A 24277-nucleotide genomic window follows, 5' to 3' on the forward strand; every position below is an offset into this window, starting at 1 on the left:
AATTTTACAGTCTATTGGGAAACAGGTATTACACAAGTCAATATGAAAATAAATAAGTGATTATACATTGTCCTAAGGGCTGTGAAAGAAAAGTACAAGGTACAAAGAGAAACGTCAATAGTCCTGAAAGGTTGACTGCATCAAGAACATGTCCATGGAGACCAGGCTGATGGAGTTTTTGTTTGGATTGTTTTGGGTGTCAGGGGGTAGGGGTAAGGGCACATGGAGCGTTCTGTTTGAGGTACTTGAAAGGGAGATGTCAAGTAGGCAACTGAATATCCAAATCAAGAGAGTCTGTAGTGGAGTGGTGACTCAAGCCCGCACCTGGATGAGGTCATAGGGATGGAATGTCTGAGGAGAGGCAACAGCTGGGGCCTGCTCTCTGGGCCACCCATATGCAGAGCTCACGAAGGAGGCACTCCCAGAGAGGAGGGAGTCCCAGAAGCCATTTACAAAGGGTATTTTATGAGTGGGCAACGTGAAAGTACCAACATCAGAAAAGCACCTCAGGACCTCCAGGACACACCTGACTCCCCACTCCTCCCTTCTCATGAGCCAGGCAGGCTGTCTGCAGGCCAGCCAGTGAATTGAACTGGGGCTCTCAGAGTCTGAACAGCTGGCCATGTCTTGGACAGTGCTTCATGACTCTAAGTTATTACTTTCTGTTCCTTTCCTAGTCCCTAACTCAGACCCAAGCTCTTTGCTCCCTGGAGCTTCTAAGTGTGTAGGTATTAGGAAGAGAGCAAATAAACCAGTTCACACAGATGTATGAATAATGTTTAACCAGCCAGTTCTCTTTGAGATATTTTGTTGTAAAGAAGCAAAACTAAATGTCTAATCTGTGGAATTTCAGGCAACCTTATACGTTTCAGGTGGTGCCCTTGAGAGGGAAGACCTTTTGAGCTGGGGCTGCCACCCTGTTCCCTTCTAGCTTCCCTGCACTGTTCCTGCAGCAGCTTCTTTTCTTCCTCCATTTCTGAATCCCCAGAGTCTTGAAAACCTCCAGAATTTTCAGAGTGGTTCCTTTGGCACCAGTGGCCATGCATCTGACAATTACAGTAGCTAACATTTATATGTAATTGTTAGCCCCTCATATTAAACCTACATTAACCCTATGTTAAATGAAGCTAACCATAACATAGGGTTGCTGTGACTTCACAGCAAACTTCAGCCCTATGTTAACTGACTTCACAGCAACGCTATAAGGTTGGGTCGGTTACTCTTCTCTGGGTGAGGCTGTGGCTGGATGAGAGATGTTTGTTAGCTGCCTGTGGACACACAGCTGGCAGGCTGAAATTTGAAGCAGGGTCTTGCTCCCAGTCCACAGTCAGGGCCGCGTGAGTGGGATGTGAGCCTGAGTCTGCCCCCCCTTGGGTTTGCTGTCCTGAGAGAACAAAAGCAAATCCGTGTTCTGGTTCTCTGAGGTAGCTCTTACTAGACCTGGCTCAGTTTGACCCCTTTCTGCTGCTGGAAAGGAGGACAGCGCAGGTCAAAGCCCTGGTTGCTGATTACAGACAAGATGGGAGTCATGTGGGGTGTCAGCTTCTGTCTCCTGAGAGAGAAAACCGAAAAATGCTACCTGAATTTCCAGGATGAGGTTGAAGGCACAATCCTTTCAGGCCAAATCTCTTGGGCAGAATTGAAGAGACTGCAAAAAAAATATGGAAGTTTCCCTCACCGTTTCTGGGATGTCTGAATTCCTCCCTCTCTGGAATGGAGCCGCTGGAAGGCTCCATAATCCTCCCTCTCCTGGCTCAGAGGCCCAGCTACACTTTCTAAAACAACCCAGAGCCATCTGATTTCAAGCATGTACCGGCTCGTGTGTGGAAGACAGTAATTACCTCCATTCCAGTTAGGAAAGCTGAAACCTGCCTTTTTCATGCCTCAAACAATTATCGAAGTGCCTTTTGAAGCTCTGGATAGAAGAGAAAAGCAAAACAAACCAAAGAGCCAATTAGAGCCTGGGATTTGAGGGTGGCTTAGTTTTGTGCAGTGGGACTTGGGAGGAACTGTGGGAGAGGGTCAGAGGCCACCCCAAACCTCCAGCTGCCAACCAACTTTGCCTGTGCCAAAAGAACATTATTTTGCCTTGAAAATCAAGGCCCCTCTCCCTGACTCAGGAACAATTTGCAGGAACAACCTCTGCATCAGCTGTGAAGAGGGCGCCCTGATTAAATAAGGCCTGGAATGCATTTGATGTTGAACAAAACAGTTCTCTGACAGCTTTTCTTACTTGCCATTAGAATGCTTCCCCTTCAGCTGAAACTTGGTAAGATAAAGTGAATCCCCGGGGACCCTTTTGTTTTGGTGTACATATTTGAGGAATTTTTATGGCCTGTGTTCCATTTGGAGTTAAGGTTCTTGGTCCCTGAAGTTCTTCCAGGCTTGGTGGTAGAAGCTGGCCATTCAGAGGCAGGCTGTGATGAGAGTAGAAAGCGGATACCAGGCATGAGGGCAGAGGACAGCAAGTGGCCCTGCCCTGGGATGGGAAGCCTGAGGGCTTTTTTACAGTCCCCAAGGAGAGTTCCCTGACATTCAACACTGCCACAAGGCGCAGAGTGGAAAGTGGAGTTGGGGCATGGTGGGGTTGAAGCTGGATTAGAATGGACTTGGCCAAGATCTGTTCGTGATGTCTGGGGTGGCCTTTTGGATTAACAGGATTTGATTCACTGTGAAGGCAACGTAGCACTGTCTGGGAGGTTCCCTTTTGAGTTTGGGTGAGAATCAGGAAGACAGCCAGCACCAAAGAGCCCTGAGAGAACCCACTATGCCTTATTTACATCCCTAACCCAAACTGGATAGAGGAGCTTTCTCTTGGCCCTGGCATAAGTGCCCGGCTTTCCATCTGCCTATCATTTACCCCCTCAACAGTGGGCTTTGATGTCTACCCTCCACTACAAGAAAAAGCATTTGTAGGAATGCCTCTTGGTGTATGTGGGGGACTGCCCCTTAGTATAGGGAAAGTTGTCCTCCATACACAAAGGTTTTGTATCTTGCAAGTGCTGTATTTTCTATCTGTGTTTGGTTGAAAAAACAAAAACCTACATATAAGTAGACCCAGGCAGTTCAAGTCCATGTTGTTCGAGGGTCAAATGTATTCCTATAAAGCAAAACAAAGAAGCATATTGCTTAGGAATGTGTCTGTCGTGCTCAAAATGGAGTGAATATCAATGGTCTGGTGGCATCAAAATGGCCAGTTCTGTGACAGTAAAAGAGGTTTGTGTCTTATTTAATCTTTTGATAATAATAACAGCTATGGTGTATCACAGCTTTACCAAGTACCAGACACTGTTCTAAGGGCTTTGCATGGTTCACTCACTCCTTACGTCATCCCTCGGTGGCAGGTGCTGTAATTATCCTTATATTGCAGACAAGGACATTGAGACAGAGGTCAAGCCACCTTCCCAAGGGCACACGTGGCATCTGCACTGCTCCTGACCGACCGACAGAGAGAGCTGCTGTCATGATCCTCAAATGAGCTACACATGTCAAAAGTTTAAAAATAAAAAAGATAAAAACATGCACAAAATTTAAAAAGTAAACCATTTCAGGCTGGACAGACTAAAACTGAGAGATGGCCAGAGAAGAGTATGAAAGATAAATCTATGGACAGAGTAAACCCTGACTGGCTTGAAATTAGGGCCCTTACTCCTCCACACTCCTGACGGGTTGGTTCAAGACCAAGAAATAGAAGCACATTGTGAGTTCTGCGCTGCTGCCCTGGGACACACACAGGCTAAACACACCCACAGGCTCGAGCTGGCTTTGAAGTTGTGCCTAACAGATCCGAGATGCATGATGAAAGAATGTTCTGGATGCGTTCTTCTGAGATTTTAGAACTGAGTTAACTCACGTTCTCCTACAAACTGTCCCTTGTAGTCGCTGTTCAGAAGGATTCCAGGCTGCCTGTGTCAATGATTTGACCCCACAGGATGGTTCTTTTTTAGGTCTGACAGGGAGCAGAAATGAGTTTTTTGACTCAAGAAGATGGACGTATCTGTAGTTCTTTAAAAACCATTTATGTGATTTCCAGTGTTTTCTCTGAGGCAGGTCTCCAGCGATTTCTCTCCAGCATGTGGCAGAGACCACCAGCTGCTTAGCAGGCCCTCAACTGGGCCAAGAATGTTCATGATAGGGGTTTCCACCCTTTCCATCTGTGGCCTGTGATAGGCAGAGTAATGGCCTCCCAAAGACGTCCAAGTCCTGATCCTTTGAACCTGTGCATATGTTACATGGTGAGGGAGAATTAAGGAAGCAAAAAAGGTGCTAATCAGTTGGCTTTGGGATAGAAAGCTTGTCCTTGGCCAAGCATAATCACAAGGGTCCCAATATGTGGAAGAGAGAGGCAGAAAACTCAATGTCAGCAAAGCGATGTAAGAAAGACTCAATGGGCCATTATCAGCTTTGGAGATGGAAGGGGCCATAAGCCGAGGACTGAGGGCCACCTCTAGAAGCTGGAAAAGGCAAGCAAATGGATGTTCCTCTAGAGCCTCTAGAAAAGAACATCGCCTTCCAGATGTCTTAATTTTAGCCCAGTGAGACCCGTGTCAGACTTTTGGCCTCCAGAATTATAAGATAAATTTTCCTTGCTTTAAGCCATTCCATTAGTGGTAACTTTTACAACAGCAATAAGAAAGTAATTCAAAGTTATCCGGGTTTTCAACCCCCAGGTCATAGGACCTGGAGGACATTGTCCCATGAGCTGGGAAGTGAAAATCATGGTGGTCACCTTAGCATCCTTCCCACTGACCATCTGGGAATTCTCATGGTTCTCCTGGCTAAGCCCCACCTGCATATGAGCACTTCAGCCATCAGAGTTTCCCTGCAATGGGGTCTCTTCTTGACGAGTGATGTTCCATTTCTTAGCAGTGTTGCCAGGGCCTCTCCTTAGTGTGGTCCAGACATCCTAGAGCATTACAACAAGCTGCTTTTCACACCCACACTCGCCCCAAATGCCGAACACTTCCAGCCAGCACAGGGTCTGGGGGATTTTTCTCCCCTTCCAGATAGCCAGCCACAACTTCTATGAGCTCCGGCATATGGAATTAGCATGATAGAACCATGACATGCCAAGTGCCGGGAGCCAACCTGAGCCATTCTTGGGTTTGAGAAGTTATCAACTGGGAAATACTTGTGATTTACAATTTTCTTCCGTCCTCCACCATTCCATCACATGAACATCCAAGTCAAACTCCTGAGCTGGGTTAAGAAATTGGAATTCCTGGGGCTCTGGTTCAGGTTCTTACTACCTCTGTGACATTGGGAAAGTTGGTTACCATCATAGCGCCTCAGTTTTCTTATCTGTAAAATGGGGGAAATACATGAGTTAATATATGTCAAGTGCTTAGTGAACTGTCTGAGTCATGTTCAGTGCTATAAAAATGTTCATTGTTGTTGTTGCTGTTGTTTCTATCGTTGTTATTATTAAATGGGTCCCAAATCTTGAGGCAAGTCATTTGGAAAACCAGCTTGTTCGTGGTTTGCCACATATAGTCATGTGCCACATAGCAATGTTTTGGTCAACAACTGACCACATATAGGACTGTATAGCCTAGGTGTGTAGTAGACTATACCATCTAGGTTGTGTAAGTATACTGGACGATGTTTCCACAGCAACAAACCCACCTAATGATATATTTCTCAGAACGTGTCGTTAAGCGACATGTGACCGTATTATACTTCCAGCAACTGAGATGAATTACCGTTGCACACAGTGCTGAAGCTCAGGTGTGGACACCCTCTTTTAAAATATTTTTCCCATGAACATGTCCTCCAGGAAGCAGGCTCCAGTGTGTCACAGCCAGATGAGTGATTGTTAGGGAAGACAAAGCCTGTGTTTAGAGTTATGCAAGTGTAGTGGGGAGAGGGCATCTTATTGCTGACTCACGCCCACTGGCAACCCAGCCTGATTCATCTAGACTGCTGCAGACCACTCTGCATGGAAGACCTCTGCTCAGAGGATCTCAGCCCACTGCATGGCCCACCAAGAGCCTCTGACATTCAGGCCGCTTGGTTCTTCTGGATTCAGTTCTTAGGTCCCCGAAAGTGGTAAAGGAGAGAGGAGAAAACTAGTTCATTTTCAGCCAGGAGTGGCCCCTGGCACACGGGACACTTTTTGCTTTGGACAGAGGCCACTCACAACAGGCTTCCCCTTCTGGGTGTGGCGGCCAGCCTGCCCTGACAACAGTGCGGCCTGAATCTGTGACTCTTAGCGGCTGCTTGGGACTGCTGCAAGACTCTTTGGTCTGTGACTTGCCCAAGAGAGAAGTTTCTGGGCAGAACGGGGAGCTCAGGAAAGAAGAAAGTTACATCCGCACTAAGTTTCAATTATAAAGCCCAATAATAACGATGACCAAAACAAAACAAAACTAAAAAGCCTACATGCTCTTTGGTATTGTTGGGACTGAAAACAATGGAACTGAGTTTCTTGACTTTTTCTTAACCTTATCCCCATGAAAGAGGTTTGAATTACAGTATTTTATCAAAGTAAAAGCCATCTGAACAGCTGCCTAAACTAACCTGGGAGCCTAGACAGTTTAGCTTCTTGACCTCTGGAATGTGGGGGAAGGGGACAAAAGGAAAGAGAGAGTAGGGGAGGAGCAAGCTCCTTCTGTTTTCTGGGCTGGCCATTTGAGGCCCATGAACCAACTGAGCTGATGTCAGACTCTGGCACTCCCACTTCCAGGAGTCACAACAAAGTGGCAGGGATCAGGGGCACCCCTGGGTCTCAGAGAAGTAGCACATTGTAGGAGAAAGAGAATATGCTGTGCAGACACACCCAGATTTGTGTTTTGCTGCTCCTTTCACTCCATGTGATTTAGACAAATTACATAACCTCTCTGCAAATAGGAAAACTTCCTTGTGCCTGTTGGTCTTGGAAGGACTGGGACTACATAATGCACCAATAGAATGTCTGGAGCACATCAGATGTACAATATATGAGCAGTAGCTATTTTTATTATTAAACACAACAACCACTTGGGCCAAAGGCCACCTAATTTGTAGAATCATTGAGCCAGAAAGAACTGCAACAAGTCAGCTCATAAAGTATGCATAGAAAGAAGCCTGGAAGGAAGTTTACTAAATATTAACAATGATTATTTCTGAGCAGTGGAATTGTAAGGATATTTGTGTTTTCTTCTTTATACTCTTTCGAATTTTCCAAATTTTCTTTAGTAAATGTGTATTTTTTAATACTGAAAAACATTAAAACATTATTTTTTTAAAAATTCTTCCATCTCAGTTTGTGGGCTCCAGTCAGATTGCACTAAGCCATCTAAAACCACAGTCGTCCAACCTGTTGCTAAAGCCATGAGAAAAGGCTGGCACCAACCAGTAAAGAATTCCTTCCAGTCTTCCGTACCATACATCCTGAATGGAGCATAATCCCTGCATGGTTTCTAGCCCATCATAACCTTGCTACACTGTTTCATAGAAAAACTTCAGCCATTGAGAATGATGTCATTCATCATATTTCCTCTTTCTTTGCCTTTTGCTGCCAGGAAGCCTTAAACAAATTTAATACTCAATTACAGTAATAATTAACTCAGATTTTGGGCATAATTATTTTCCCTTCTTCCTCTATGGTTTAATTTTCCCTTTATTATTCAACCAACTTATTGCATATGTGACTTTCATTGTAAACTACCTCAAGTACACTTTAAAAGTTGGACATAAATCATAAAGTATAAATAAATTAAGTTTTATCTGATCTCTTGTAAAAACCCATGATCAGCCTGTTAAAATTCATATTACTAAACATCTTGACCAGTAAATGTCAGGAGGGTGGCATGAAGAGCAAGAAAGAGAAAGCTCTGAGTCAAGGTCCATATTTAGTGGGGAAAAAAATCCTGGCAAATATAGATTTGTTCAGAACTAATTATTTACCTTTTAAAATGGGTTACTTAATACTTATTCTAGTATGTCCTGTGAGCATCTGTTGGGTGTCAGGCACAGTTTTAAATGTTATTTCATTAATTTTGTGAGGTAGGTATTATCATTTCTAGCTGAAGAATAAGAAAACTAAGAATCAAACAAGTTAGATAACTTGCTCCCAGTCTCTCAGTTAGTAAGTGATAAGTCTGCAGAAGAAACCCTGGTCCGTCCAACTCCAAGGAATTCACAACCCTATTCTGTTTCATCAAATACAGGTTTTCTTTCTCTAGGTGGGTTATGTTGAAATGGTGAACCAGGCTGAAGCCACAGGTTGACTGAGTTCTAAATCCAGAAGCACAGCTAGAGGCTCCTGTGGAATGAGAGGGACTAAAATTGCTTCAAGTGCAGTGGATTACTGGGGTTAGACTCACTTCTAAAAATGAAACACTGAAGTGGGGCTTTCTTTTTTTCTTTGTTTTTGAGACAGGATCTCACTCTGTCACCCAGGCTGGAGTGCAGTGGCACAATCTTGGCTCACTGCAACTTCCTCCTCCTAGGTTCAGGCAATTCTCCCACATCAGCCTCCCCAGCAGCTGGGACTACAGGCGCGTGACACCACGCCAGGCTAATTTTTGTATTTTTTGGTAGAGACAGGGTTTTGCCATGTTGGCCAGGCTGGTCTTGAACTCTTGACCTCAGGTCATCTGTAAGGTGGAGCTTACTAGGAAAGAACGTTGAAAAACAGCTGCTGATGATATATCTGAGACTATTTCTTATAGGAAACTGTAGGTCTATGGAGGCAGGAGAAATAATCACAGCCCAGCAACCAGAAGCTAGGATGCTTTCACTACTAAGGGAGAGATCACTAACACCATAGCTGGGAAAGATCTTAAATCATCACTTGATTCCGAACCAGAGACCTCTACAAAATCTCTAGGATAGAAGAAAATGAGGAGAAAGAAGAAAGAAGACCTTACTCTCAAAATTAGTATCGAAGCAAAAATATTCAACACTAAGAAAACCAGTCAACAAAATCAACATTTGTTATCTAATCTTGTCCAAAAGAAATTAAAATAATGGAACAATCTGACTAAAACTTTAAACTAAATTTGTCTAAATACTCAAAGAGAAATAACATCTACTTTAAAAAGGATATTGTGAAATAAAGCAGGCAGAAATAAGAATTGGCAAATATGAAAAAGAATGAATTAAAAAGATAAAATTCACAGATAGGATAAATTCTAGACATGAAATAGATGAAGAGAAAATTAGTGAATAGGAAGATAGTATTTAAGAAGCCACCAAAACGTAGCGCAAGTCAGAGTTAAGGGCATGAAGATATACTGAGAAGCTCCAATTTTTATACATACATATGAGATAGTAAACCTATCTACCTCAAGGATAAAAATGATAGTATTAAAAGTTGTGGCTGGGCACAGTGGCTCACACTTGTAACCTCAGCACTTTGGGAGGCAGAGGCAGGAGGATCTCTTGAGCCCAGGAGTTCAAGACTAGCCTGGGCAACATGGCGAGACCCCATCTCTACAAAAAATTTTTAAAAAAATGCCAGTCATAATGGCATGCACCTATAGTCCCAGCTTCTTCGAGGGCTGATATGGGAGGATTGCTGGAGCCCAGAAGGTCAAGGCTACAGTGAGCCATGATTGTGCTACTACACTCCAGCCTGGGCAACAGAGAAAGACCCTGTCTCAAAAAAAAAAAAAAAAAAAAAAAGAGATAAAGAAAGAAAAAAACAAAGTTACCAGGGAGAAAAGAGAGTTATTTATAAAGGAATGATAGCTGCATTGATAATAGACATCTTACTAACAATAGATTCCAGCAGACAGTGGAGTAGTATCTTCAAATATCTGAAAGGGGAAAAAAATCACTTGTAAAGCCAGAGTTTTATACCTAGCTAAACTAGCTTTCAAGAGCCGATTTAAAAGAAAGGCAGTTTTAGGATTTTTTTTTTAAATGAAGTTTATATCAGTCTTGAGTCTTCACTGAAAGAACCATTAAAAGATGTATTATATCAAGAAAAACTCAGTTTCAAGGCAGGACATAGAAATCAAGAAACTATAGTGGACACAGAAATAAATAAGTTAAAATAGACTTACTTCAACTGACTATAAAATAACTAAATCTAGAGTTTAAAATAAAAGTTAAATAAAAAAGTAATATGTTGAGATAATATGTTAGTAGAAAGAGTATTTACTGGGTAAAGTGTGCTAAGAGTCTTGCCTTGTTCAGGGAGGAGGATAAGATATTGAAAATTTTAGACTTTGAAACATATATAATTAAATGTGTATGGTAAAACTTTAGGGTAATTATGAATAGAAAAGAACATCAATCTATAGGTTCTAAACCAACAAAGGAGAAAGCAGAATATAGAAAATCTCACCAACCTAAGAGAAGACAGGAAAGACAAAAAAAAAAAAAAATGAAAGAAGACAGGAAAGAAGAAAAAAACCTGAGAGAAGATAAGAAAGAAAGAAAATAAATAGAAAACTAAATAAAATGGAAGAAGTCAGTCAAATATGATGGTAACTACAATAAATGTAAGCTGATTAAATGTGTCTATTAAAAATTGGAGAATATCAGATTAGAATTTTTAAAGTATTCAGTTATAAGCTATTTTCAAAAGACCCACTTAGGCCAAACCACACAAATAAAGAGATGACAAAAGACATACCACAAAATGCTAACCAAAAGAAAGGTGGGTGGTGTCACAGTAAGGCAAATGGAATCTAGGGAAATATATATTAATAGGGATAGAGAGATATATAATGATATAAGAAAAGATAATATTCATGAACCTATATGCCCCTAAAAACATAACCTTGAAATTCAAAACATGTAAAGCAAAAACTAAGAAAATGTAAAAATGTAAAATTGTGGTAAATTTAAATTTATTTTTACAGAAATTTATTAAAAACATAAAAGATGTAACCACAAACTGATATATCCTTTACTCGAAATCCAACAATAGGCCAGGCATGGTGGCTCACACTTATAATCCTAGCACTTTGGGAGGCCAAGGCAGGAGAATCACTTGAGTTCAGGAGTTTGAGACCAGCCTAGACGAGATAGGAAGACCCTGTCACTACGAAAAATAATTTAGAAATTAGCCAGATGTGGTGACTACTCTGGAGGCTGAGGAGGGAGAATTGCTTGAGCCTGGGAGGTTGAAGCTGCAGTAAGACAAGGTGACATGCCACTGCCCTCCAACCTGGGTGACAGAGAGAGACCCTATCTCAAAAACAAATAAAAACCAAAGTCCAACAATAGAGAATATATGTTCTTTTTTGACAATATGTTGAACATTTACATAAATTGACATAACAGGCCACACAAAGGAAGGTCTCAACAAATTTGTAAGAATTGATAACTTACAGAGATATTTTCTGACCACAGTGGAATCTGATTTTTAAAACTCAATAAAAGATGTGTTTAAATCTAGAAGCAAGGAAAACAATAGATTAAGCCTGAAAAAAGCAGAACAAAATAAAACTATCAGAAATTAACGGAAAAGAAACAACAACAAAAGAATGAACAAATCCAGAAGTTGATTATTCAAAATTACTAGTAAAATAGATAAAACCCTAGCAGGGCTGCTCCAGAAAAAAAGAAAATGCAATAAATAATATTAAGAATTAAAAAGAGAACATAATTTATAATGATAGATACAATTGGAATGAAAAAATCATAAAAAATAGAATGAGCAAATCTATGAACAACTTAATACTAGTAGAGGAAGTTAATGATTTTTTTAGAAAAGTAAATTTTGAAAGTTGAATCAAGAATAATTAATTAGAAAATCCAAATCAACCAATAACCCATGTAGGAAATGAATTGCTACCACAAATCAGAGCCTTCTACCCAAAAGACATTGGGCATAGGTGGATTTCTGGGATGTTTGGCCAACCTATCAAGAACAGCTAACCCTTATGTTACACAAACTGTTTGAGAGTGTAGAAGAAAAGGGAAAGTGACTCATCTTATTAGGCACTTGATACCAAACCTAAGAATACAAGAACAGACTAATCCATTATAAACATAGATGAAATTTTTCTAAATAAAATATTAACAGAGATGACATGTCTTAATATAGATGCAGAAAAAAATTATTTTCTAGAATTCAAAGTCCCTTTATTACATAAACTCTTAGCAAAGTAAGAATAGGCAGGAACTTCCTTAACTTGATAAAGAACATATAACCAATACCTTTATAGACAACACACTCAATGATAAAACTTCAGAAGAAAGATGATACCTACTATCACCCTTATTATTCAATATCATTCTGGAAGTCCTACCAGTGCAATGAGAAAAGAAAGAGAAATGAGGTATAAGAATTGAAAAGAAAACAGACAAACCTATCTTTCTTTAAAGATAATATGATTATTTACACAGAAAATCCATTGTATAGGAAAATTATTATAAATAATAAGAGATTTCATTGAGTTTGCTGAATACAACATCCATATACAAAAGTCAACAGCATTTTCTAGGCACTAGGTAAAACTAATTGGAAGGGAGACAGAGACTGAGATTGTAGCTGGAGGGGAATGTATCAAAGTAGGATTTTTAAAGATGGGAGATTCCTGAGCACTTTGTTTGCTGTTGAGAATAATCCAGTAGAGTGAAAGAAGTTGATTGTGCAGAAAATAGAGGTGGATGACTTAGGAATAAGTCCTGGAGACATCAAGAGAGGATGGGATGCAAAGCACAAGTAGAGGTGTTTGCCTTTAAGAGAAACAGAGCTACTTCTTCCATTGTAATGAGAAGGAAGACAATTCCTATGCCAGTAGTTGTACAGATGTCACAGTGGAGGGATGAGGGAGTTTCTGTCTGATTATTTCTGTTTTCTCAGTAAGACATAAATTGAGATCATCAGTTGAGAGGGGATGATCATTGGAGGTCTGAGGGGAGAAGAGATAAATAGTGACCTCAGAAAAGTTAAAATAAACTTTACTATGGAAAAAAAATGTAGCCTTTCTGAGCAATGTTGAGTACTCATTTGAGGACTGCAGTCATAGATTTAAAGTGTAATCAGTCAACTCAGTGGAATTACTTTCTCCATTAATCTTAAATTGCTTCAGGACTGTTTCAGCCTAAGCCAGTAGCTGGGTTTAACCAAATTTGAAGATTTTTCTAGGAGAGTTTGGCACGAGGAGAGAGGGGCAAAGGCGTGTAAGGCAGTGTTTATAACAGTGGCCCATGGAATTGATCATGGGTAAAGAGAAAACAAGGACATGCGAGGAGGTGATAAATAGAACAAAACAAAGCAAAACAAAACAAACAATAAAAACAGACAAGCAAGTGAGCTTAACTGATTGGTCAAAAAATTATTGGAGTAGAAATACTACAGAAGGTTGGCTGGAAGGATGAAAATGGTGGTCGGCGTATAACAATTGAAATCTAGACTTGAAAAGTGGTGATGACAAGGCTAGGCTATGGCCATTTTAATGTAGCTGAAGAAAGTGGAAGAATAGATCATTGGAAGTGAGAAAGTCAGGAACTCAGAGACCAAGGATGTTAAAGTCACCAAGAACGATGACAAAAATAGGGGTGAAAGGAAGGGGTTATATGCTCAGGTGTTTAATAAATGAATAATAGGTTATTGATGACAGCAATTCAGTGGGAGAAGGGTTATATAATGTGAAGGAATGAGCATCCAAATAGCTGTGGTTTTTAAAGGATAAAGGAGGAGAAAGGGTTTGGAAGTAGCAGTGGAAAGCAAGGAAGCCCATTTCCCTATCTACAGGCTCTGGGATATGGGACAGTGAGATAAAAAACAACCACACTTTTGGGTGCTATGGGGAAAAACCACATCCTCAGGGCCAATCAGGTTTCGGTGAAGGCGCGAAGATGAACAGAATGTTCAAAGAAGAAGATAAAGATTTAGAGGATTTCCAGAAAGCTGAGTGGAGTGGGTGGATATTGGGTCAGATATTAATAGCAGTACCAACATACCTTATCATCTGTCCTCCCGCTCCCACCCCCACTAGATTGTAAATTCCACAAGGGTAGAGAATCTTTGCCTATTTTGTTCATTGATCTGTCCCAAGGACTAAAACAGTGCCTGGAACATTGTGGATGCTCAATACATATTTGTTGATTGATTGATTAATAGTAGCTATTTATTGAGCACTAATGTGCCAAGGGTACTAGTAAGTGCTTTATATATACTATTATTGTTATTATTATTATTATTACTCCCCCCATTTTATAGATGAGAACATTGAGGCACAGAAAGGTTAAGTAGCTTGCCTAAGTTCATGGGACTAGCAAGTTGTAGAGCCAAAGTTCAAACACACTCTAGCTCTGGTTTGGTTCTGGAGCCTCTGTATTCTTAAATTCCAAATTACCTCACCTTTTCATGGTTGGTGGATGTACAGAACAATCTCAAAGTAGAAGCCCAGGTAATGGTAAAAGACCAAGGAGGCTAGACCTCTAGTGGAGACTGAGGTTAAAAGTTAAACAATAAATATGAACACTGATTTCAAAAGTTAGTCTAAAAGCTAGCCTAGGGCATTTGCTGCCTCTAATGTCCTATACTCTTGTTCATCTCCTATTGTGATTGTGATCAAGGCACCTTCTACTGTCAGTTCCCAGATCTTTTTATTTCCCACCCCCACCCCTCACCCCCACATATTGCCCTTCTTCGTTATTTTTAGTTTCTGCATATTCCCATTCCGACACCTGGCAAACCTGCCACTCTTTTCCACTGACTTCTCTTAAGGGCAGTCAGGTGCATTGGGACCTAATTTCTAAGCATTTGAATAGTGACACGTCGAGCTTACAGCAGGCCTTAGGATCACCAGGCTGACTCACTGTCATACAGATTCCAACTACAAAAATCATCTGGGAGCACCCTCCGAAGTGCTAGGATTCTGCTGGCTGTTTTATGAACAGCTCATACTATGAAGTGGAAAAGTAAAGGAACATTCCAACATTTCAGGAAAACCAAGGAAAAAAATGAGTATGTGTAACTGGATGGAGGAAGCCTGGGATAGTACCACTATTTCTGTGTGAAGTCTCTCCTAACCCTCAGTGAGATACATGCTCACTAGGGTCAGGCACATGAAAGGTCTCTAGGAGCACTTGGAGGTTTGGACCAGAGATCAGGACCCACAGTGCACTGGTACTGTTGTGTGTGCTAAGGTTCTTTGGGTGCATGCAACAGAAATACTTCTGGCTAATGTAAGCCAGAGTTTAAAAGAAGGATATAGGGGTCCCACAGGATTGAGGGAAGGCTGAAGAAGCAGTCTTAGAAATGGGTAAGAAGCAGGCAAATTCCAGAAACTAGGAAGCAGGAAACACAAGGCTCACAAGAGTCCCACAGGTCTGGTCAGGACACTCCACTTGGATGGGATGAAACTCCTGACATCTCCATTCTTTTTGTCCCTCTGTTCAAAATTCACCTTCCATTGAAGGGAGCATCTGATTGGCCCAACTTGGGTCAAAAACCTCCTAATTGCCAGCAATATCCACAGACTGTATCCTACTGGGAAAAGATAATCCGCCAAAAGGAAATTAGATTGTTATTAGGAAAGGGAGATGAGTGCTAGGTGCCCTGGCAGCCACCATTCCCAACCCCTCCCTGGATGTTTAAGAATATATAAAACATTTCAACTTGAGAAAGCAGATTGAATTTTTTTAGAAAAGAATATGTAAAACTGTATTTCTTCTCCAGCTGTACTTTCCGAGCCCTACATTGGTCTAAATGGAAGGATACCTTTCAGTACCAGCCCAGTCATGCTTTTGCATGATTACCTCTATCAAACTCTATTTCTTTGGAAGGAACTCTTAAATTTACTGTCACATAAATGTTTCCTGGTAGCTCAAGTTATCCTTTGTAAAATTCTGTCTACCTCTACAGCTTGAAGTTAATTTTCCTTAAGTCTTCAAAAATAAAAGTTCAGTCTTGTTATTGATTTAGAGCCTTGTGGAAATTTTTTAGTATTTCCTTACTCTTTTAAATAGTCTTTTTCCCCCCTTTTGCTGCTTTTCCTATTGGTTTTCTTTCATTAAAAATTGAGACCCAGCCAGTCGCAGTGGCTCATGCCTGTAATCCCAGCACTTTGGGAGGCCAAGGTGGAAGGATCCCTTGAGCCCAGGAGTTTAGGACCAGCCTGGAAACAGAGATGCTGTCTCTACAAAAAAAAAATTGAAAAAATTAGCTGGGTGTGGTGGTGAGCATCTGTAGTCCCTGCTACTCGGGAGGCTGAGGTGGGAGGATCACTTGAGCATGGGAGGTAGAAGCTGCAGTGAGCCATGACTGCACCACTGCACTCCAGCCTGGGTGACAGAGTGAGGTCCTGTCTCAAAAAAAAAAAAAAAAGGCACCAAAAATTTTTAGAATGACTGTCACAATAATAGCACATGTCCCTGAATAGAGATCCTACCTTAATGTTGGTTAAAGGGGGTTGCTCTTAAAAAGGAACCATGGCCAGGCATAGTGGCTCACGCCTGTAATCCCAGCACTTTGGGAGGCCGAGGCGGGCGGATCACGAGGCCAGGAGATTGAGACCATCCTGGCTAACACGGTGAAACCCCGTCTCTACTAAAAATACAAAAAAATTAGCTGGTCATGGTGGCGGGCACCTGTAGTCCCAGCTACTTGGGAGGCTGAGGCAGGAGAGTGGCGTGAACCCAGGAGGTGGAGCTTGCAGTGAGCCGAGATCGCGCCACTGTACTCCAGCCTGGGCTACAGAGCAAGATTTCGTCTCAAAAAAAAAAAAAAAGGAGCCATGAATCACTGAAACAGATTTTATTTTTGTTTTTGTTTTATTTACCTCTGCAATATCCTTTTAAGATCAGTGTGATAGGAGACCCATCCTAAGGGATTGTTGGAAAAGAGGAAAAACCCTTAATGAAAAGTACTATTGTTTTAGTTCTTCTAGATTTAGCCCATATCTTGAGATTAAAAAGACAATTAATGGGATATTTTGAGTGAGACCTTCACATATATGCTCCCTTTGATAAAATTTGTGTCTGTGGCAGTTTTTTTTTCTTAATCGGCCTTTTCATTTCTTTATTTATTAGTTTAAAATATTTCCATGTGTAATCTCATTTTAGTTTTCAAACGAATTGGTTAGAAGAGGTATTTTGTCCCCATTTTAATTATGTAGAAACTGGTTCACGAAAAGATGATGATTTACCCAAGGTCATGTAGCTAAGCGGTCAAAAAACCAGGCTGAGCATCAAGATGTCTTCATTTCTGGGTGTTTATTTAAGTCAGCGATCTCAAACTGGGGCCAGTAACACACTTAGGTCTTGCTAGGAGGGGACCCTGACTTGGACCCCACGCTTCAAAGAGCCTAACTCTGGCTCTTTCCAGTCCCATGGGCCAAAGAGCCAAGACACCTCACATTCTGGGTCCCAGGTTCCCAGAGTCCTGTCAAATGTCACCAAGTCCATTTGAGTCTGTCCTCCTAAGGGCATTCTGCACCTTTGATGTGAGCAACATTAAGCCAGAGGGACAGCCAAGGGGAGGCTGTTTGAGGAATCAGGGGATAGACGGAGCTTGACTCCCACAGGTGTGCAGGCTGGAGCTGGGGTGAGAAGGGGAGGGCCGGGGGCCAGGAGCCAGCTCTTCTCTGCTGCCCTGTATCTGTGTGCAACTCCAAGATGTCCCAGGACTCTGAATTCTCACACCTGGCTGCCAGGTCTTTAGGAAGGCATATTTTTTCATTGTAGGCAAACAGAATATATTTTGTTTAACAGTTAGTGAGCTTGATTTATACTTTTAAATATTTAGACATATGATATGGGGCCTCCATTTGTACTCTTGCTCCAGGCCCTGCAAATGTTAGGGGTGGGCTTGCAGAACGCCAACATAGTTTGTTTGGCTAGCACACCGCTTTTTTTTTTTTTTTCTTTTTTACATCTTGAATTAGTTTCTAACACTAACAATTGGGAGATTTTGTATAAGAATAGAGATTTCTGATTTCTCTTTTTTAAAATTACAGAAAATCATGGGCCTGCCTACTTGTATGGCGAAAAAGAGCTGGGGCTGAGCAGGATCAGCCTGCCCTGGGTGGGGCTGGGCCAGTGTTTTCTAATTGGCCACAGTTCCCACCTGTTTCCCTTCTCTCATTTCGGTAACCTCTGATCTCTCTGGCCCCTGAGGGCATTTGAGTTTGTCACCCTTGATTTACATCCTTCTTTAGATATGTCCTTTCTATATAAAGCCACCATGCCATCACATTTAACACATTGTTTTTGCCTCTTTTCTACAACTTCCCTCAAAGAAAGTTTTTTTCTCCATTAGCTAAGTGTAAATCCCTACATTTTAGTATGGATAAATGCCTATAATTTTGCCATCTTATTCCCTAACTTCTGAATCTTGGGAAATCATTAAAACAACAGCTAGGAACTTCAAGAGAGCAGTCGCTCTCCACAGGGATCCCCCCTTTCTCCATGCCATGCGAACTGGAAACCCAGTGCAATGGATTTTCTCACTTTGACCCCAGTGAGGGAGGGAGATTTTTGATAACTGACAAAGAGCTTTTGTTCAGGTTTGCAACAGGATGGATCAGCCAGCCCTACCTCATGGCCCCATGCTTCTTCCAGGTTCATCTTCCCCTTCTGCCCCAGAAAAGCCCCCAGCCACAGCCTCCTTGCCTCCAAGTCGCCAGCACTCCGCCCCCTCCTCCGCCCGCCTCTCAGTCTGGAAAACAGCTTTGCACGTTAACCTCCAGGGGCATTCACTGGGTTTCCAGAGGGGTCCCCAGCCCCACAGGCTGCCAAAATAGGCTCTTTACACTCCATAGATGGGAGAGAAAAATCTGCTTGTTCGGTTGCAACTGTCAAGCAAAGGACATGCTGAGCTCAGATAGAAATAGCAGCAGGGTCAGGGCAGGGCAAGGCCCCAGCATTTCATTAGCTCGGCCCAGCTAAGGGTGATTGAATGCACACAGTGGCCCATGAATGGGGCCATGGAGGGCAGCCACACAGTGCAGCACAGAAAAATCATTCTTTGGCCGCTGTCAGCTGGCTCAATGGGACTTAATTATCGGGATAATGAGAACTGATTTTCATTGTTTTAATTTTGGGGAAGGGGTGAGAAAGGAGGGACTTTTCTTCCTCATCTGGGTGAAAGGATGCTAAACTGTGGCCTCTAACGGTCCCGTATCCTCCAGGCTGCTGTTGGCTCCTGTGTTTGCTGTTCTTTATCAGTGCTGTAAGAGAGTGTTAGGATGGTCATCTGTGTCAGTGTCTCCTTTAGGGCCTATAAACCTGGCAGGATGTGTCCTCAGAAGAGCATTTCTGTGCTGGCATCCACAGTGAGCAGCTGTACCAAAGCAATAGAGGGACAGAGAGAAGCCACTGGACAGAGCTGCCCATGCTCAGCCCCTTCCAAATGCCTCCAGGACATGAGGGAATCCTACCCTGCTCCTTTTTTTTTTTTTTTTTTTTTTTTAAATACAGGATCTAGAGAATTCAAATGATCTGCTCGAGGCAAACATAGGATCGTCTGAGTTCCTTGCACCCTGTTCAAGGTTCAAGAGCCTAGGACTCTACTGCAGACCACACCACAACACTGTTGGATCATCAGACCTCTTCTAGCTACAAATCCTTGACAATTGAGATAAGCTCCACTTACATGAACCCTGAAAGTCATTACATATGACTTATTCAGCCCTCCCTTATTCAATTTGATTCACTTGCCACCTTCCCAAGATCTTACTCTTCATGTGGAAATGAGAGACTTATTTATTGCTCAGCTTGTTCCCTCATTTCTCTAGGTAACATGTACTACTAGTGGGATCATCAAACAATAAGTATTTGCAAAACTGGGCTTAGCGTGGTTCTAGGTGCTGTGCAAATATATAATGACACCCCCCAACCCAAAGAAAGTCATCTGGGGAGACCTGAAACAATTAGAGAAACACACAAGGGGACCCTAATTGAATGTGAATCTCTCTAGCCAACCAAAAGAAAGAGAGGGTGGGTTTAAGGGTAGTGAGGGACACTTTGTGAAGAAATGACAGCTTGTGAGGACTCCAAGGTTGAGTAGAATTTCAACAAAGAGCAAAGAATGGAATTGGATGGTGTGTTCGAGAGAAGGAAACAGACATTATTGGAATAAAGATTCCATGTAGGGAAGAAGGTTGAGTTGAAGAGTAGGGCCAGATGATGTGAAGTTTGGAAAGAGAGGCAGGGCATGCTTTCTTCACCCACAACTATAATACATCTTTGACCATAAAAAGTGGTTGTTATTGCTATCATTTGTTTTTGTTTTCACTTTGCCCCTTCAAGTTCTTGAAAAAGATAGGCATAAAAGAAGAGGGTATGCCCTCATTCATGGAGCACAGAGAAGGAAGCCCTCTGTGATGTTTCCAGATGTGTTGGTTTAGGTTCTAGACCAGTGCTGGTGCCTTCCTGGGACTGCCCAAGCCAATCACCAGGGAGAGGCTGCAGATCCTTTCTCTGCTCAGCTCCGTTCGGGCTCCTCTTTTCTTGAAGATTTGACAGATATTGGTTAAGTTCTTCAAATGTGACAACTGGGTTCTTTGTGGCAAAGAATAGGTGGCTAAGGAGAACTGGCTCTAACAGGCTAATAGCCTACCTGGCCCCTTTCCAGCAGGAGAAATGCCATAGTCCTTCCCAGAAGCACATCTTATATGCACAGTCCTCACAGAGTGTGTCTGTGCGTCAGAATCAATTAATCATGCCTGTCAGGAGGGGGAATGGCCTCTCTGGCTGAAACAGTGGAAGGAGCCCTCGTGATTGAAGACCACTTTGCCTTGGAAACTCATGCAGGTCAGAGGGGAAAGTTGAGTCTAGATGGCATGCGGTATTCCTTGGGTATGTTTTCTCATCCCTGAAATTTGCCCATGTCACCCAACTAACTGCTTGTAGCAAAGCTGTATTGTCAGTGCAATCCTTTGGGGCCTTGTTTGGGCCTGAAGAAGCCATTCATTTCTTAAAGAAGAAAAAGCTGGCAAAGTGGAATTTGTAGTAACAGCTGTTAGTATTTAAAACTTTTGTTTCAAGATCTTCAGGCACTTAAAAATGACTTTAAATGGCCACTCTGCAAGAGTCTATCTTTTACATGGCAGCCTGTGAGATCTTTCTCAAAACAAGCCTCATCTCATCTTCTCTTTTATTGAGATCCCCATTGGTCCTCTATTTTGTATAGAAGTGGTTCCCAAACTTTTTTGATTTAACACCCCATCAGTAAACAATTTTGAATAGGTACTCCCAATATACATATATTTCTTTTTATATTATACACATGTATTACTTTCCTAATATATTATGTACATTATAAAACATATACAAAAGTAATTTTTTTAAAGGCTGAGATAAAGATGAAGTAAGCAATAGTTTAAAATGTCTTGTCAATTATGATGGCTTCATACTGTCATTAGCTAATATGTCAAAGCACAATAAATATGTCAGGGGAGTTCCATTTATATCATTTGAATGATATAAATCCTTATATCTAGTAGTTTTCATGGAAATTTCTAACTGTTTTGGCTGGACTTCTTGTTACATGCAAATATTTGGTCATTGTCTTCACTTTGTAATATGGCCGAAGAAAACTTGTTCTAAGGGCAGTGTCAATGCTATTATTCTTATTATTTGCTTGTGCTTATACTACTAATATTATCTTTGATCCATTGTTTCCATGCAGGAATATCTTAATCCACTTGTCCATTTTGTGTGTATTAGATTAAATTTGATAATATCCATAATCCAATGAGTCAGGAATGTGCAAATTGTAGTGATTCATATGTCATTGAAAGCCCCAGGGGAGTGAGGACTGAGGACACCATTTGCCGCCTCTGCAATGTGCAGGTCCTAATCTTGCCACAAGATATCTCATGAACAATTCATGACACATAACAATGGCTGTGAGGAGCCCGTTGTCAATATTTATATCAAATGTTGTAAGACCATGTTTTTTATTTCCTAGAAAAAAATAAGTTCAAATTCTAGTACTTTCTGACTACTGAATTCTAATGGATCATCTTGTGTATCTCTGGGGCATGCATCCTATTTGGAGACCAGATGTCTACAGGATGGATTTCAAACCCATTAGCCTTGACTTACAGGGTCCTTCTCTGTCCAAACTCAGCCCATCTTTCCAGCCTCATCTCCCATTGTTCCCTGTCTTATACCAAGGAGACATCCCATTGCTTTTTAAACATGAAATATTCTTTAATAACTCCATTCTTTTGTGCTTACTCTTCCAGCCAACTGGAATGCCTTTCTCCCATTCTCTAACCCAAGTTAAATCTTCGTAAGATGTCTGATTCCCTTAGAGCAGAGGTCAGCAACCTTTCTGTAAAAGGCCAGTGGTAAATATTTCAAGCTTTGCAAGCCATATTGTCTCTGCCAACTACTCAATTTTATCATTGTAGTGCAAAAACAGCCATAGGCAATATGTAAACAAATAAGCATGGTTGTGTTCTAAAAAAAATTTCTTTACAAAAATAGGTAGTGGGCTGGATTTGGTCCTTGGGCTGTAGTTTGCCAACCCCTGCCTTAGAGAACCTGTCACTCTTCTACTACTGCCATCCTAGCTTTTTCTCCATGATTATCTGTTTACAAGCACATTTTGCCAAAATACTAAATTCTTTGAAGTCAATACTTTTATTCCTATTCCCTAAAAGCTAGAAATCTGGAAATAGAAATGATTCAATAAAGACATATTATTGAATATCAAGAATTATCATTATGTTGCTGGTGGAAAAAAGTGGAGAAAAATTCTTCGGTTGGGTACAAGATTAAATGGCTTACTTCTAAGATTTATCTAAAATAAAAGATTATATAAAAATACAAATTAATGAGATGGAGGGATTTGTCTTGAGTTGGAACTAGGTCTTCTAAAAGGGCAGTCAGTGTCCTGCTCATCTGATCACCCATGTTCATATTCCTGCCACATTGTTTTGGCCCACAGCTTCGATGAGACCTAGAGAATCACTTCCTTTTCAACCATACAGCCACCGCTGGGGCCAACCGCTCCCTACATTTGTATAATGCTGTATGGTTTTCAAAGCAAGTAGCACAATTCCTATTTTGTAGATAAGGCAATTGAGGCATATTAAATGACTTGCCCTATGAATGATATAACTGGGACTTCTGATTCCTAATCTAGGACTCTTTTTGTTACACCAGACAGCCTCTCAGGAAATTAGAACAAAAAAATGACATATTGCTAAATTAAGTCAAAGAATAAATTAACCCCATTTGAAAGTCCAAGGAGACCTTCAGACAAATGTGTATCAGAATTTCAATGGTATTTGGCAGAATTCGCCTAATGGAAGTGTGGACACCCTGCCAACTTTGCATAAGATACATAAATCTCAAAATCAATTTAACTAACTTTCATTTATCTTGGAAACACAAAAATTTAGACTAGAACTTGGCAGGAATAAAGAGATTTACACCAAGCCTGCATCCCCACTACTCTTGTAAACTGTTTCATGAACCCCAGTGTTGAAGACCTCACTGTTTTGTTTGACTCTGAAGGCCGCCTACGCATACTTGCTGCTGGAGGAAGGTTAATACTGACTCAGAAGCAAGAGGACCACTGACTGAATCACCACCACTTACTACAGTCCTCTGCTCTGTATTCCTTGGAAATCTCTTGCCTCAGCTTGGGCTTAACCCAACCCACTTAGAAGGAGAGAACAATTTTACAGCCCCGCATGGAGTGACTCCAAGCCAATCGTATCTGTTTCCAAGTGATCTGACGCAGCAAGCAGATTGTATTTCCTTTGGAGGCTTGGCTGAGAATTGTTGGGTTGGCAACACTGAACCAGAGTGAATAAAATAAGACTGTCAAGAAAAATCTGAAATGGCCCCTAAAGAGATAGGACTAATGAAATGCTCAGGTCAGGGGTGGGGTGCTTTCTGGGCAGACTGAAAAAAGAAAGGAGGACCAGGTGACCATGTGTGAAATTCAGGAGTCAACAATGATCTAGGTAAGCCAGGCAGATTGGCACATGCCCAGTACTTTTCTGAGAGCAGGCATCAAGCCTAAAAAAATGCACAAAATCTACCTCTTATTTTTATTCTTACCTTTAATCAGATTTTTTATTGAAGTTTTTTCATGGTTGGTTACCTATCCACCTTCCTCCCATCCTGCCAAAGAAGGCAGGGACTCCAAATGCATTTGCCAAAAACCAACAGACCACTGTGTTCAATTATTGTGGGCTTAGGGAATAGTAATTAAGGAGTTCCAGGGATGGGATGTGGGAGCAGCAAAGGAGTTAGGTTTCACTTAAGGTCCTTGGGAATAAATAAATATTCTGTCACTAGGATGAATGGGGTTGGTTCTTCACAGATCATGTAAAGGGACAAGCTTAGCCGTAGAACCAACTCATGATCCAGATGAGTTTCTGTTCAGATGGATAAGGGCATATCTTTGAGCACCAGG

General features: G+C 41.5%; 1 protein-coding gene across 5 annotated transcripts in view; it reads left to right on the forward strand.

Annotated features, from left to right (window-relative positions):
• The window catches only part of RAD51B (RAD51 paralog B), a 917968-nt gene that overhangs the window by 708600 nt on the left and 185091 nt on the right, over window positions 1–24277 (forward strand). Inside the window, exon 11 of one of the 5 annotated variants that reach the window (XM_063596258.1) lies at window positions 3371–19309. The exons of the other annotated variants lie outside the window; for them this stretch is intronic. Within the exon in view, the coding sequence (XP_063452328.1) occupies window positions 3371–3438 (68 nt within the window). The 3' untranslated portion in view covers window positions 3439–19309. Of the gene's footprint in view, window positions 1–3370; window positions 19310–24277 lie in introns of those variants that run through there. 5 annotated transcript variants of the gene reach the window in all.

The sequence above is a fragment of the Pan paniscus genome, chromosome 15 (assembly GCF_029289425.2).
Source record: "Pan paniscus chromosome 15, NHGRI_mPanPan1-v2.0_pri, whole genome shotgun sequence".
NCBI classification, from domain to species: Eukaryota; Metazoa; Chordata; class Mammalia; order Primates; family Hominidae; genus Pan; species Pan paniscus.